General features: G+C 34.8%; 1 protein-coding gene across 3 annotated transcripts in view; it reads right to left on the bottom strand.

Moving 5' to 3' along the window:
- Window positions 1-16,924, bottom strand: part of NAA16 (N(alpha)-acetyltransferase 16, NatA auxiliary subunit) — a 61,692-nt gene that overhangs the window by 28,580 nt on the left and 16,188 nt on the right. For 2 of the 3 annotated variants that reach the window (XR_003915916.1, XM_029961007.1), the window contains exons 4-9: window positions 16,685-16,842; window positions 15,488-15,622; window positions 9,327-9,480; window positions 7,734-7,853; window positions 5,530-5,625; window positions 1,803-1,909 (exon numbers count right to left, since the gene is read on the bottom strand). Coding sequence is in view for 2 of the 3 variants with exons in the window: in XM_029961007.1 (XP_029816867.1) it covers window positions 1,803-1,909; window positions 5,530-5,625; window positions 7,734-7,853; window positions 9,327-9,480; window positions 15,488-15,622; window positions 16,685-16,842 (770 nt within the window). In the remaining variant the exon portion in view is untranslated. The remainder of the gene's footprint in view (window positions 1-1,802; window positions 1,910-5,529; window positions 5,626-7,733; window positions 7,854-9,326; window positions 9,481-15,487; window positions 15,623-16,684; window positions 16,843-16,924) is intronic. The other variant, XM_029961008.1, reaches the window with a different exon arrangement.

Here is a 16,924-nt window from a genome sequence, read left to right as displayed (position 1 = left end):
TTGAACAGCACTGATTTGTTACAATGAAGATAACTAGCAGAAAGGCACCCTTCTGTATAAGTCTACCCCAAAATACGGTAGCCCTCATCTTTTTAATCCATCATGTCAAAAACCAAATAAGTGCTAAAAAGCTTGTCACATGTCAAATGAATGTATATGTATTTTTCAATTTCTAGATTTTTCATATTTCAAATAGTAGAAGTAAAACTTTAGATAGAAGTACAGTCAATGCTGTGCAATAGTCTCAGCATCTCACAATTAAAAAAAATATCAATTCTATTTCAAATGTTTACATTGAAAAGTGTGTATTAGCAATAGGCACTGCAGAAAAGCTTGTAATACCCGTGTGTCCTGGATTCAGCTGGGATAGAGGTAATTTTCTCCTTAGTAGCCAGTACAGTGCTGTGTTTTGGATTTCGAATGAGAATAACATTGACAGTACACTGATGTTTTAGTTGTTGCTAAGCTGTGCTTACTCCAAGCCAAGGATCGTTCTGGTTCCTGTGTTCTGTGAGCCAGAAGGAGCACAAGAAGCCAAAACAGAGCATGGCCAGGACAGGTGACCTGAACTAGGCAAAAAGATATTCCATACCACAGAACATCTTGTCCAGTATATAAACTGGGGAGAGATGGCTGAGAGCTGCCAACACTGCTCAGGGATGGGCTGGGCATTGGTCAATGAATGGAAAGCAACTGTATTGTGCATCGCTTATTTCTCTTCAATTTTATTCTTCCCTCTCCCCTTTTAATTACAATTATTATTATCATTGGTATTATTATAGTTTGGTTTGATTCAACATTAACCTGTTCCTATTTCAACCCATCAGGTTTACTTGTTTCTGATTCTGTTCTCCACCAGGCAGGGGTGGAGTGAGCAGAAGGCTGCATGGTACTTAAGTTGCCAGCTGGGGTTAAACCACAAGAACATGATATCAGAATTTACTAAAATTACATCAACCATGGAGAGAAAGTAGAGATTACAGAAGTGAACTGAAAATTTCCTGTTAGGACAACTAGCAAAGAAACTGTTAGAAAGAATAAAGAAACTGTTAGAAAGAAGAATAATCAGTCCAAATAAAGCAGCATGCACTGCTTGTTGTAAAGCCGCATCATGTATTAAGGGTTTTTCCAGATACAAAATACTCTTCACACCTAGTCATGAATGGTTTAGAATACCCAGACTTTTATTGTTTACAGCAAAGATAGCAATATCTGAAGACACTGATCTCTATTTTATTTTCTACACATTTTAGTAACATGCTTTAGTTTGAAAATTTATTTTCACTATACCTTACCGTCAAGTTTAAAAGGAAGAACTACATTTTAAACAATAGTTCTAATGTGACACAATTTTGCCAAAACTGTGAGAGTTCAGAAGTACAGAGATTATACATTGACGTTTCAGCTAAAGACTGAAATAAGAAACAAGCCTTTGTGGTAAATACTAATGTATTAGTGCAATTTAGAAATGTACGTAGAACAACAGCCACCTGCGTTATATTTTAAAATCATTACTTCTGGTGACATCATAAACCATAAGTTGAAAGAATCCTGTAATACTTGCACTTAAAGTACACAAAGCTAATTATCATCTTTGATTTTTCAAGAAAATTCAGTGCATTCTGCACCAATTTAATTTCAAGCATTTTGACATCAAGTGACCACTCACATACGACAAAATAGCACATTAAGGAGAAAAACGTTCAACTGTATTTGGTAAGTTACAGGAAAAGCTACACAAAAACTCTTTGTCTATTAGAAATTTAATATAGAATACTTCATTAAAACCAAATAAATTTTACCTTTTCTGGATTGTAATATAAAGATTTCAAAGTGGTAAACAAGGGTGGGCAGCCTTTACTGAAGTTAACCCTCAGGAACTTATCCGTTAGTTCTCTAAATTTTTCACCTAGAAACAAAAGTGTGTTTGGTTATATGTCAGTGATTGCAAGTGTTATATAAATATACGCACTAACTGCTGTGCAACTCTGGATAACAGAGTAACTGAGAAACTGCAATTAAGGGTTTTAAACTTTCCTGTTCTTTAATAAGACACAAATATACTCCAGACTTTAAAGAAAAAAAAAAAACAGAGCAAAATGCTTTAACTGCTAGTGTTTAGATGTTTAGGAGTGTGCTGGCAGACATGGTAAGAGTCCTCAAACCTCTAAAGTCTATTAAAAAGAGAAAATATTAAGTGCTGGCTACCAAGAATGTAACAAGGGTTACTTAAACAAACGTTGGAAAAAACTATAGTGTTAAGAATAACAACGGAGATCTTGTAAAAGCTTGTAAAATTCCATCATTGAAATTTTTTATGATTAAGTTAGACAAATGTGTTAGGAGCAGTGCAGATATAAATTATCCTGATTTGAGGAAGAAGGATGGATGAAATTAACGCTCTGCCTCCCTTCTGGTTCTATTTTTTATGAGTAGGACATGACTTGTGATATGATTGTTTCTGGAATCAGAAAAGAATAGAAGATTTACTGTTTCAGAACCATAAGCTCAGTGTCAGAATCATCTCTATCCAAATATACCAGAAAAAGCTAAAAATCCAATCTTATTATATTTTCAGATAAAAATTACAATACTTGCAGTATGTGCCATCTTTCTGAGAAATGTTGCTTAAAAAAAAAAAAAAAAGGCAGGACTTTAAAAAAAAGACATCCCTCCAGGAAAATAGGTGGATTTCATGTTCTTATCCCTATGATGAAAAGTGATTGTTTTCAGTTGTGGTTGTTTCGTTTGGAAGTTTGTTGTTGTTGTTTGGCATTTTTTAAATTGGTACTTTTTATTGACTTTGCTTTGCATTGGGATGAGGTTGCTACACTTCAGTGCCTATTCAGTTGTGAACTTCTCTAACTCTTTACACAAGGAAGCAGTACACTTCACATAATGCTAACATACACACATAAAACTGACATATAAAACTGTTGAAATAAACTTCAATCCATTAAGAACACAATAAAATGTGATTTACAGATTGTTTTATAGATATGCAGAAAATGCAGACACTACTGCTTTGTATGTAACATTCTTATGTACTTCCACCACTACTTAATTGTCCTACACTTACTGTTATCAGCACTGTTGCTGATAAACACTGAGACTAATAAAAATAACTCATGTTTTCACCTCGCTGTACTAAAATAAACTGCTGTATATAGAAACTCTTACTACCTGTGGATGGGGATCCATAACTGGACTGTAAGCACATGCTTTATTACAGATAGATTAATTAAAACATATCTTCTCACACTACAGAAACTCCCCTATGTAACAAAAAAAAAAAATAAAATCTCAGTTTCTCCTGTTGAATTCTTCTAATTTATTTTCTTGCTGGAAGAATTACAATTCAGAATTTGGGAAAGCAAGATTCAACCTTTCATTAAGTACCTATTTATTTACAGAAAACAGAACAGCTTTAAAACAAAATCTGAAAAAAAAAAAAAAAGCACAGAGCTGGGCACCCACCTATAACAAGAAGCCAAGCTCACGATTTAGTCTCTAAGGGACAGACCTGACCACAGCAGCCATAAATCCACAGCAGCATAAACAAATCTAAAACTGCATGGCCACACGCACACTTGATCAGTCTGAAAATTGATTGTAACAGCGTTCCTGCATAAAGGTGGTTTCCAGTAGGATCAAGGAGCAGATTTGTATCAAATTCAAGGTTAGTAAGATGGCAATGGCAAGGTCTGGAAAAGGACTGACCTTTTAATATAAGCCTGCACTTTAGAGTATTTTAATTCCTTAACGTAAATTAAATCTGAATCAAACAGAGATGGCTGCAGCTGGTTGGTGACCACACTGGAGCAGCAACCACATTTAGCTAGAAATTCTATTGTCTTGAAATTTGCAAATATTTTTCTGCAAACAAGTTTATTTCTACACCTTCATATTCTCACTATTAACTTTCACCTACAGAAATTCTTATCTCCTGTACTTATAAATACAGGAGATCATTTACTAAATAGATTAATTTCTACAGGATCAAAACCAGTGTTATACATTCATGTCTGATACAAGCCTAATCAGTAAGTTAACAGAAACAAGTTTTAACTTAGGAAAATTCTTATTTGTTATGAAATGCTACAGAAAGTAGCCAAGAGATTTTTTTTGATCAATCTAGTAATAAATTTTGCTTTCATTTAGCCTATTGCTACAGCATGAGTAACTCATCCTTGCTACTATACATATTCCTACTTAAATTAATATTAGCTGTGACACTACACTGTCAGAGACAAGGTAACCTAGGGCAAAACAGTGAAATGAAGTCAACAGCAAAACACACTATTAATAAAAACATAAGAAAGCATTTTGCAGGCTATTTCCTTATTTGCTATGTGTTATCATAACAATCCTATTACAAGAGAAAACCAATTACTGTCACCTAGCTTTTCAAATCTAGCTGAAATGTCTTAAAATCAGCCCTTGTATCTTCAAAGAAACTGAAGTATATAGGATTATAAAAGGCACAAGTGGCAACTTTTCACGAAGCAGTTAAAATCTTGTGTTTTACACAGGAAATCTGTATGCATGTTCAGACTCACGAGTAACAACAGGGAAGTAGAGTAGCTGTATTCTGTAACATTTAAAGGTACCAACAAATGCAGTGCTCAGTAAATGAGCTAAATTAAAAACTAACCTCAAAAGCATGAGCAGGTATGTTGGGAACTCGTAGCTGTACACAAATTTCTTGATATTTGAAATCTAGCTTATATACTTTATATTTCTTTCCTAAAGTCTTCTACTGGAGTTTCAGCAGTTAGACATCTATATCTTAAGTGTATATTTTTATGGTGTTGACCATTTCACTTTGCCTCCTTCCTTCTATTTCGGAAGATCATAGCTTTCCATTTTAAAAAGAATATATATATTTTCCTTCCAGAACTAAGGATATTTGTGCACTGTATTTCAAAGCAACTTTTGAAAGGACTGAGTCACTGAAAGAACTTAACTATAAAATTAAATAATTTGTGCTGCATAATACTGCAGATCCACTTTTTTTTTCCTATTCTTATTAAATTATCAGCACAGATAGTTTTCATTGTAGAATTAAGTTCTAACGGCTCTACAGCAAAGGAGAGCACAGTAAGTGTACATTTGAACACCAAAACTATGTGTATTAAAGATACAGTAGTGGGTATGTATATATGCACACTTACACCTTTAATTCAAGTGTACTATACCCTCTACCTTTTAACTTGTGAGTCTTAACCTGTATGATGCAGAAAAATTATGTACAAGATTTCCTAAAATCTACATACAATTCTGTACTGTAGTTTTATCAATACAAAGTTACATAACTCATATCATCATATTCGAGTGTATGACATTTTTCTATCAACGCCTAGACCATAAGAAATAGTCTTTTCCAAGAGAAATGCATACATCTGATTTGTGTACATGTTCAAGTATTAAATGCACAAGAAGGTATTAAATGCACATTAAACAGCCTGATGAAAACTTCAGAAAAAAATAGGAAAAAAACTATTACAGAACAGATATGCAACTTGTTACCTGAAACAAAGTTTAAAGGTAATCTTCTAGGTGAAACTGCTCTGGGATGTCTTTTACTAACTTCTTCATAAATCTGAAGCCTCTCTTCTAAAGTGCCTATTATCAGCAAATATAATAGATATAAGTAACAGACATAAAAACCTATTCTTTCAAATGTCTTTAAGTGTTGAGAATTTAACTGTTGAGAATCAATTTAGCTAGAGTCCATATTTGGTTTGGGTTTGAAACAATTTAAACATTTTTTTTCCAGTTAATCACAAACATTACTGTATAAAACTGTACTGAGAACACACTGTATACACAATACAAAACTACCAGCATTAAATCACTCTACGGATAAACTACAAACAGGACCATTACCTTGCACATTCAAACACACAGTACTGAGTTTGGTTTCTTTCAATTACGTGGTGTGCAGACCCATTCACACAGTGTACAACATTCATAGCTTCAATTAATGTTTTTTCACTAGGCAGCCATTTCAGACGTACTTAAAGCATTCAGAGAAATACACAGCACTTTAAATCTTAGGTAAACAAATACTGTACTATACAAGCATGCCTCTGTTATAGGTCCTCTGGTGACAGTAAAACCAGGGTACAATATTGCCAGTGTAAGTACTGAGCACCAGAACTCTTTATACCTTAATGTTTAACAAAAATAAAGCTACTTAAAGATTTTCTTCCCACTCCTCCCCTTTCCCCCATAATATGCTTTGGAGCTCCAATGTGGTTAGAACTTAAATAAAACTAATCTGTTGCTTTAAAATGCCACTTTAATGTAATTAAGATCAGTTTTGCTTAAATATTAAATTCATCAAGCAATTTAAAACTGAATGTATAGATTAAGACTACAATACATATATAATAAATACCTGTTTTCCTTTCATAAGAAAAACAATTTATCTTGTCACTGAGCTCAGATGTTGGGGAAGAGGGGGGAATCTATTACCCAGTGTCTCCAAGAGATGTAGAATTATAAAAGTTACACTAAAATAATGTTTGGATTGGAACTAAAGCATATAAAAGCCCTAATTGAAGTCACAAGTTGGAGCTCCAGAACTTACCATGGGGGAGGAAATAGTCCTAAGACCACCTAAAAAATAAAGTTGCATTATTAGTTTTATAGAATTAGTACCATTTTAGTCTACATAGGACAGTAATATGTAAAAAACTACTGGACTGGTTCTTTGTTAAAAACTACATTCTTTCATCAACACATTTATTCTATCAGACAGAATAATCAAGTTCCTGAGTAATTTATTTTCTGAGACACTAATCATGGAATTCAACTCTACAGATATACTAGGAAAACCATTCAAAGGGCAAGACTACACTCTGCATATGTGTAACAAATACAATCTTTTACATTACTCAATTACCAGTCATATTCCCAGACTTCATGAGACCCAACTGTTAAACTTCCTAGAAGAAAGCTGGTTGAGAATCTAATGCAGCTAAAATATCTACAAATAATATAATTGTGGGCTTATGATTTATGATGTCATCAGAATAACTCCAATAAATTTTCACTAATTAGTCAAAAATTAAATACAAAGAAACTATTCCTGTGTAAAGGTAAACACTCAGAAAGTTATCACTGCAAAACACTTAGTATGGTACAAATAGTTGCAACACTGTAATTTTTTTAAAATGAGCTGTTTTCCTGGAAAGACACAACAGCAATAATGTGAACTGGCATTGGAGTAAAAAAGGTTTTAACACATTTATCACCTTTACCCCCAAAGGAATTTTTTTTCAGATTGTCTGTCTTTAAAAGACCATTTAGAAATAAGTATTTGAATATTTCTCTACATGCCCCCAGAAAGAAGTAACACCTAAACACATCTCAAAATAGCAATTTTATGTTGTGTATATGATAGTAGTCTGACAATCAGCTACTAGACAGGAATTAATTGCCATTTGGTTTCCAAGTTCATGTGTGGCAAGGAAAGGCTCTTCATGCAAGCACTTTAGCAAATGCCACTCTTAACTCCAAGAAGATAAATACTTGCTGAGGTATTTTCACGCATACAGGTTTCTCAGTGAACATTTTAAAAATGAACACACTGTGTGATATTCAAGATCAGAAGGTACATAATTTTCTCACAAGTACAACCTTCTAATCTAAAGCAGTAACATAATCAAACAGGAGTATATCCTATATCAAATGTATTTTTATTGTATCTGTGTAGCTAAACTTACTAGGTTGTAGGGCCTTTTCCAAGCCTTCATAATAATACCAGTTTTCTGCATTACGCTCAATTAACTCTTTGTATACTTCACCAGCTTCTTTCAGTCTTCCCAACTTCAGTAACATCTCTCCTAAAAGCAACACAGTAAAGAGCTATGAATAACATGAGAAAACACTTGCAAGTAAAGAATAGAATACTAGAAATACTAGAAAATTAGGCTTAATCATACACAGATACTTAAAAAGAGGCTTTATTTTTCCAAAGGTATTTACTGTATGTTACAAGTGTTAATTGAAGCTATCACACAGAGCTCAGAGCTTGGAACATTCACCACCTGTGAAAAATATTACTTGAAGATGTGTATTTGAGTATTTAAAATAGTTACTGGGATTATCAAAAGAATAAGAAACTCTTCCTTCTAGGACTCCAAAACATTACTATATCAGTTTCTACCAGGCTGTTTACTTAAGTGCATCTGTATTTTTCACACCAACTAACCAGTTTTTAACCAGTTAAATCACACTGGTTTGCTAATAAGTAAATGGTTCTATCAGATCTAGCTTCCATGAAATTAATTTTCTCTACAGCAGCTCATACTGCACTGTGTTTTTATATTTGTCACTAGGTGTTGGTAACACACCAATGTTTTCACTATTGCTAAGCCGTACTTGTAGACCATCAAGGCTTTGTCTTTTTACCTCCACTCTGCCACTCAGCAAGTAGGCCAGGATGGACAATAAGCTGGGAGCGTACATAACCTGGACAGCTGCCCCAAACTGGCCAAAAAGATATTTTATGCTTTATAGTATTAAAAACTGAGGGGAAAGAGTGGGTGGGTGGCCATTGCTTGGAGACTAGCTCAGCAGTCTAAGTAATTGCCTTTCCATCAGTTGAGGGTCTGAGGCTGATTTTTTTTCTTTCATCTTTCCATCACTTAACATATCTTGATTTCAATGCACGAGTTTTCTTGCCTTTGCTCTTCCTATTCCCTCTCCCGACTCAACAAGGCAGGCTGGGGAAAGTGAATGAGCAGCTGTATGGGGCTTAGCCACTGGCCAGGGTCAACACACCACAACTGTGCAAGCAAGGAGTAGATGAAGAATATGTGCCACTACTTGCAGATATTCAGAACTAGTTAGTAGTACTTCAAATCCACAAAAAAACTGTGAGTTATTTTTAACCAAAAAAAGTCAGCTTCAGTATTCACTTAGATAGGGCAATAAAAATAAGTGCATTAAAAAAGCTTAAAAAGGAAACAAGAATTCGATACTTCAGTCAAAAAAGAAAGAAAAATAATCAGTGTTTGTACTTCAAACAGTATTCTTCATGAAATTCTTTTTTGTAAGATTAAAACTGGGTTATAATAGTCCTGATTTATGGAAAGCTATTCTAGTATGTACCAATATAATAATCTCTGAGATTACCTCTACTCCTGTGTCATCCCAAGTTAAACGACCTGGTGCCACTTTCTCTACAGTTAGTGTTCCAAATATATTAAAGATTTCACATGTTTTTGTTTTTTTTCTTTTACTGATTTATCATATCTGAAAGCCATTAGCAATAATTTACAACAAAATTGGTTGAGGGAAGAATAATGACTTACCTTTTATTTCTTCTACTATTAATTTATCACATATTTGCTTTTCATATGTCTCTATATGTTCTAAAGACTCCTGAAAAAGATCTGCCTCTCTCATCACTTGATTTTGATATAAAATCAATTCACTATATTCATAATCTATTTTATTAGGAGGAACCTGAAGGGAAAAAAAACAACATATGTTAGTTAGCATTTACCTGTAACTCACAATCTATGCAATATCACAGAACAAAATTTAGGCTATGGAATGGATCAGGTCTACTTATATACCCATCTAAACATTCAAAATGTAAAACTCCCATTATTCACAATCAAATCAGATTCACTCAGGATATCCCCTGTTAGAGAATAGTTCAGAAGAAATCCTTTATTTCTCTTTTCTCTACCACTATGGTAAGCTAATCAAAAACTGAAATCTTAGAAATTTTATTGAATTTTATGAGAGAAAGCAAAGATCTTCATAGTATTTTCTTTCTGAAGGACTCCACAACAATTTTTACTTAAGTTCTACAGCACGCAGCAGGGATATCACAGTATTATTTTCAGCATACCAAAATTCCAGATTGAACTATTTCTGAAAGCAATGAACCATCCAAACAGTGTCCACAGCTTGACAACGGGAATTTTTCAGATCAGAAATTTACACTATTGCTCTCTAACCAAGTGTTCTCTGGACTACACTTCAATCCCCCAGAAACTACAGTGCACGAGCATGCAGAGTGTTTTCAAGCAACAGATAATTATTTTGATGTCTACTCTTGGTTGCATACCTAGGACTTTCTACATACCTAGTTTAACTTTCTATAGTTAAACTAGTGGCTCGTTCACCTTGCAGTGATACAACAGACAATGAAGCAGGGTGACAAAGTCATTCGTTTCAGGGATCAACTCCTTAAAATGTATTTAGGCAATGAAAAGTCTTGTCAGAGTTATAATATTTTTTTCATACTAAATGCTCTTCACTAATATACTCAGAAACTACTCCAACAGTAAGTAAATTGCAAGAATTTCAGAGGTCTCCAGACAATGCCCAGCAGGTCAATACAACAGCTTACTGTATGAATGGTACTGTGTCAATAGAAATTGCAGGAGGAGACAGTTTTAATCTAACATGATTTTTTACATAAAAAATAAGTAAGAAGTTGCTGAGTCTGACAAACATTAATGATATTCTTTCCCATGATACTACATACTTTGTTTCTTCCTGAGCAAGCAGCACACTTTGAAGTCACATTGGTCATGAACAGTTTACTATTACTTTTCTGTTCCCCAGTCTCTACAGAGCCAAGTAATTTAATAAGCAAAACCAAAACAAAACAAAAAAAGCCAAAACATTAAACTGGTTGAAAGGAACACTCTCATTAAGGATAGTGTCCTAAACCATTACTTCCAGCCCTTCCCTAAGCATAAATTCATTTTATAGGATTTAATATTTTTGATTACATGCTTTTCAAATTTTGAGAGGCAACTTTACAGTATTGGGCATTTTTAGAAATATTTGCTTTTACATACAAATGTTCTGAAAGGCAACATAACTAAATAAAATATTGTAAAGATGTCTACATCTGACAACGAACATGGGTTTGGAGGCTGAAAATAACATAATTCAAGTACTTCCTTTTTAGAAGCTAATACAGTATAGCAAGTGATAGCTATTGGAATAAGACTATACCTTGCACATACTAGTGAGTGGGTAGCATGAAGTTCTACCTACTTCTTAAAGTGCATCTCCTCTATCTACAGCTCCATTTTTGTTTCCACCTTTGCTCAATTTTTATCTATATTACCCAATGGAAATCACTAAAAAGCATTGTTACTGTGAAAGCATTTTTAACTGCTTCACAGAACTGGCACATGGAACAGGGATTAAGCATTTAAGCATGTCTTCTTGCTTACACTTACTGCAATGGCACGGAACAAAACTTCAAAGCACCAATTTAGTTCTTTCGCCTTCACTTCCCCCCTGAAAATATCATTTCCTCCAATACAATACACATATCTAAGTTCTGAATTCCACAAGAAGCACAGCTTTTTGGCATATCATGAATTGGTTTTAGGCCTTCAAAACACAGATAGTCCAAAAAAACATAAATATATACAAGACACAAGAAGCAGTTTTAAATTGACCTCCCTCATAGCTGTTTTGGCTCAGCAGGATTAATAAAAAGATGAAATATATAAAAAAAAAATCAAATTACCTCCTTCTTACATACAGAGCAAATCTACCAGGAAGATACTACACTTACTGTTGCTTCATTTAAAAAGCTATTTTTAAAAGTAATTTTAAGAAAAGCCTGTTTTTGAAGAAATTTTAAAATCTCATCAGGTTAATGACAGCTTAAATGTGTAATTCATCAGAATTGCCTTCATTCAGAAGGCAAGCAGCTAATAACCCCAGTACTTTGAATAATCAGATTGTCTTATAAAGATTAAGATATTCTATAAAGACTTTTGTCCACGTCATTGTTATTGCTGCACAACAGAGCTTTACTCCTCCATCCCCCTGGAAGAGTTATGATTTTTGCACAGATGTCCAACTTGAACTTCTGCCATTTCAGAATAAATTTCTCCCTCTCCTCCTGGACCAAAGAAGAATCAACTTTACAACTGTAGATGCCCTAACATAGCTGTCACTGAAAGAATGTGACAAGATGCAGCCAAAACATACCTAAGAGCAGACCCCCAAAACTCCAGAGGTTTTCTGTCCATATCTGTATTTGTGGGCCTGATGCAGAAATTAGGAATAAAATAAAAATTAAGAATAAAAATTTTGTTCTGGAAAAGAAGAAAGGAAAAATGGGACATACAACAGTAAAACAAATTTCATAGTTGTTTTACACCTTGGTTCCCAAAATTTAAATTCTGAAGTGACTCTTAAGTAATTTAATTTACCTTGGGACAGCACAAGCTGTTACACTTCCTGCAGTGATATCTGTCTTCAACCTCATAACCCTTTTTTGTGCATCTGGCCAACTTACAGCTTTCAGATGACAGGCAACATTGATACTAAGAGACAGAAAATTCACCATTTCCAGTGATAACTCAGCCACTAGAACAAAACTGTCCACGATAAAAAGCAATTTATCACTTCAATTTGTTAATTGACTTCCTTACACTACTCCATCTTCCCCGTCACTCAAGCTTCCTGTCTTTCTTCCCAAACCCAGCATCCAATCTGTGCTAAAATCACCTAGGTTTTTTCTGCTTACAGTAACCAAAGAGAATATCTGCCCTTCACAGACAGCTTTTTCTCTAGTCCTCTTATCTTGCCGTATTGTTCTTTTAATTTTCTAACTTTTTTGACAACAGGCTCATCAGTAAGTCTTTATCTCTCAGTAATCCATGCTTTAGAGAAAATCCCTGCTTTTCAGAAATAAGGGTATATTTTGCTTTCACCCATAAGCTTGCCCTGAGAGACAATTTTGCAATAAGCTAAGTCAATCTAACTGCAGCCTGGATCAACAAAGGCGGTTCACTTCCCTCTATTATTCCCCTTCCTCTTTCCCCTCTCACCTCATAGTTGTTTGGTTCAGCCAATCAATCCTTCAAAAGGGTGATTATTTTTCTGTCACTAACTTCCTGAACCAGCTCTCCACAAGTCAACCAGTGCTGCACAAGGAAGTGCAAGCACACGGGAAAAAGTCAGATTGCTGGTTTTGGCAAGAGCTTGTAGCTAGATTACCTTCATTATTTTGTAATACTGCATCTTCAGATATTCACCCACAATCACTAAAATGACAGTTCCTTCATTTTTTTTTCTTAGTTTTACTGCTTCACTTTGGCTGTTTTAATTCACACATGAATGGACACAGCTGTCTGAGTAATTCAAGTAAATAAATATGATCACTGTACATCACCATTATTTACCAATTACTATGACAGCAGGATTTTATACAGCATGTTACATTTCCTTCTCTATTCATTAACATGAATGGTAAACAGTACCAGGCTTAATACAGAATGCCATAAAACTCCTCAAAAACATCAGTTTGCTGAAGACTCCCACTTGCTATCCTTCAGTCTTTCAACCATCCTTTTAAACCTTGAACACCACCACCCTTTTATTACAGTTACATACAATATTCTATGAAGTCAGTCACAACTTCATCTATTGAGTTGAGTGCATACAAAGCAAGAGGGCAGATTTGGGAAGTAAAGTAAGCAAGAAGTATAACTCCTGAAAGATCAGTGGAGTATCCTGGACTTCATTATTTTAACTGCAGAACTGAAATATTCAGACACTGAAAAAACAGTACATTAGGGGACTATTATGGAAAAACCAAAGTGTGGCAAAATTGAGCTGTGGGTTTGCTTGGCCTCTCCTGACTGCTCTGGACCCAACACATTGATTCTCTCTTCCCTTATTTGGGGTTCTACATGAGCCTGCACTCATCAGGGAGCTGGCACAGCAAAGCACAAGATTATTTTCAAAAGAAATGAAACTAATGTTTTCATATGTATTTTTAGTGTTTTAGACAGTTAAGTTGATCACTTAACTGCCTCTACCAATCTAAAAAAGAGAGGAAATGCTTGACAGGACTAATTTTCTATAAAACTATGCTGTCCAACACATGTAGCATATTTCTGTCCTTCAATGCTTAAGCAGCTTTTCCACCACTTGCCTATGTCTGATACGATGCTAGTCAACAATTAAACCAGCTCACTGTTCATGTATAAGCAATCTTCCTATTTATGGGAATTCCCAAATATCTCCAGTTTCATCAGAAAGCTGCATGACAGCTTGAGATCTTCTCAGGATTTCTTTGGTTTAGGGTGAGATTTGAGATTGTGGTAACTTGCACAGCACACTCAACTGATTTAAAATGTTCATCTATAGTAGATGGTATTTAAATCTGGCTTAGTCAATAGATTGAACAGTGCATTATGACTGCCCCCAAACAAGCATATTTACACACAACCTTTGAGAAAAGACAACAACACTAACAGTATCACTTCCATTTTCTCCAAGGGGCCAATACCACTATTAAGCCCTCTTAGTCCTTGAAAGAACCTCAATTTCTCATACTACATTTGCAGCTTTTCCATCTATTATATATCCTAATTCGAACAGTCATTTTGACACTAAACTCAGATTGGGCTCTGCTGACTCATTTGAGAACCATGACTTTTTGGTTGTCAACTGCTCATAATAGATGATCCAGTTTTGATTTAAACTTACTGCTTTCAGTGTTTACTCAATACTGAAGTTACAGCTCTTCTGAAATATCAAGCTATATACACCTGGCTTGCAACATCCTTTGTTTGACTATGATACATGATTAAGACAAACACTACCCTACTCTAGCAATTTATTTTCTTTCTTACAGTTAATCCAACATATAACAACTCAGAAAGGATATGTGGGTTTTTCAGAACAAAAATCTCAATCTATAGATCAGGTAATACCTCAGTACTTTTATAAAATGCTTCCAGGATGCCTCCCCAGCTGAATGCAGCTATAAACACATTTTTTTCTTTCCATGTTACAGAATAATCAACCCATTCACTCTGTTCTGCTAGTTCAAACTTTATAGCTCTGCATTACCAGTAACACAACAAGGGAATAATCTCTCCCTTATAAAAGGTTACACTCAGTGATTTTAGTATTTGATTTATTCCACATTCCAGTAACACCAAATCTGTTCAAAGTATTTTCAGCTATACTTTCATGTTGCTTTGAAACCAAGCACTGGTTTAAAGTGTATTATATACAGATGCATAAAAACCAATGAAAGTTTTTCATATTCTTTGCAGAGCTATAATAGCATCCAGACTATGGTAAGAGAAAGGGTAAATGAGCACATCCAATATTAAACAATATTTTCTGTAGTTTCATCTATTGTAAAGGGGCAGGATCATCACAGGTTTTCTTTACCTACAAGCCTCACAAACATTAAGTTACTCAGTTACTGCATGTGAGACTACTCTTGTATCTTCAACCCTAACAATCTATTGAAAGGGGAGAACAGTATTCCTGTATAATTTATATCAGCTGCTAAGCTCCTGAAACCTTTCTGCTCAAAGCAGAAAGCTCCACAAACAAAAACCTGCTTCCTAATTCATAACTGATTTCTAATTATGAAGAAATAATTCCTCAGATTCTGTCTGATTACACACTGATTCACTTATACAAAAAGTGATCTTTCCACAACAGGAATTCTTACCTGCTGGGTTTTCCTAAACTCTTCGAGTAATTTTAAGGCCATATCATAATCTTTTAGTAAGTGGTATGCAATGGCATATCCAATCCAGGAAGCCCGTTGTGTGGGGCGTAGTTGAAGCAGCTGGTATCTTGTCTCCTTCAGTAAAGGAAAAGCAATTTTAAAACAAGATGTCTAAACAGAGTTACTACACATTCAGCATAGTTTACCACCAGTACAGCTCGTATTTTAAAAGAACCTTTAAAAGCCCTAGGAAATTTTTAAAATTTTAACAGCATGAGGAAAAGCAGCAAGTTTCTGTCTTATAAATCTGGGGGATACATTCTAAATATAGGAGTCATGGCACAAAGCATAAACTCTGTTTGTTGGGACACAAAAGGTGTCATTGTCAAGAACAACTCTTAAGGGCCTAAATTATTTCCAGAAATAGAGCATTGAAATCTCAGAGAGCAGTTTCCATTAAAAAGCATGAGCTCACTGGCACTGAAAGAACAGTCCCACTCTCCTCACGCCTAGGCACATGGTCCTCATACTGCTGCAGCAGTTCTTAGAACCTCTTCCTGAGTCAAATCATATCCTTAATTCAGCTATTCCCTTTTCCCTTTGCATTAGCAAATTCAACATCCTCAGTAGGGAGACCAACTAATGCCAAGCCCAGAGTCCAGTCTTCTACTTCCCATGAAACAGCCAAATCAGTTCAGCTATTTTGAAATTACTAACTCTGTTTTTAGACAAATATTAACATTTTAGTTTTGATAATAAACAGCACTGGGATTCAAGAAATCAGTCATCATGGGCCAAGTTAGCCACATACTCAGAAGAAACATGATAGTCTATTTCTCACAAAACCCACCTCAGCATACGCACCCCAAACACCCTTTGCAGTACTTCACATTAGTACAGTAAGTTCTCCTACTTGCTAATCTAAGTCTCATCCTTTTTTTCTTTTTGAGTGAAAAATTAGTTGAGAGCTAGTTTTACAAGGTGATCCACAAATCAAATTCCCAGAACAACTATTTTTATTGCTGTTCTCAACATTATCTGGAGCTCTGCTGCAATATGTTTTCATGCTTTCCTAAACAATAGCTTAAAACACTTTTGAAACAGAAAAAAAGGAGCAACAATAAAAGACTTCATAATGAAAGAGAACAACAAGGGAAGGCTAACAGCAATAAATAATAATTCAAAGAGAATACTTACTCTATATCCTTCTAAATCCCTCATCTGAATCTGCAACAGAGAAAGATCTCTCAAGATCTGTAGATTATCTTTATCTAGTTTGAGTGCATTCCGATAACACTTGATGGCTTCATCATATTTCTTATCTGAACGCTGCAAAAGACCATAGACGTGCCAACCTAATGCACATTAAGGAAGATACATTTACAATGTTCACAAAGTAACTGTCATGCATTTGTGTTACAGTCCAAAGAACTTAAT

Source organism: Manacus vitellinus, unplaced genomic scaffold (assembly GCF_001715985.3).
Source record: "Manacus vitellinus isolate BGI_N305 unplaced genomic scaffold, ASM171598v3 scaffold_2_pilon, whole genome shotgun sequence".
In the NCBI taxonomy this organism is placed as follows: Eukaryota; Metazoa; Chordata; class Aves; order Passeriformes; family Pipridae; genus Manacus; species Manacus vitellinus.
This window is presented reverse-complemented; position numbering and strand designations above follow the sequence as displayed.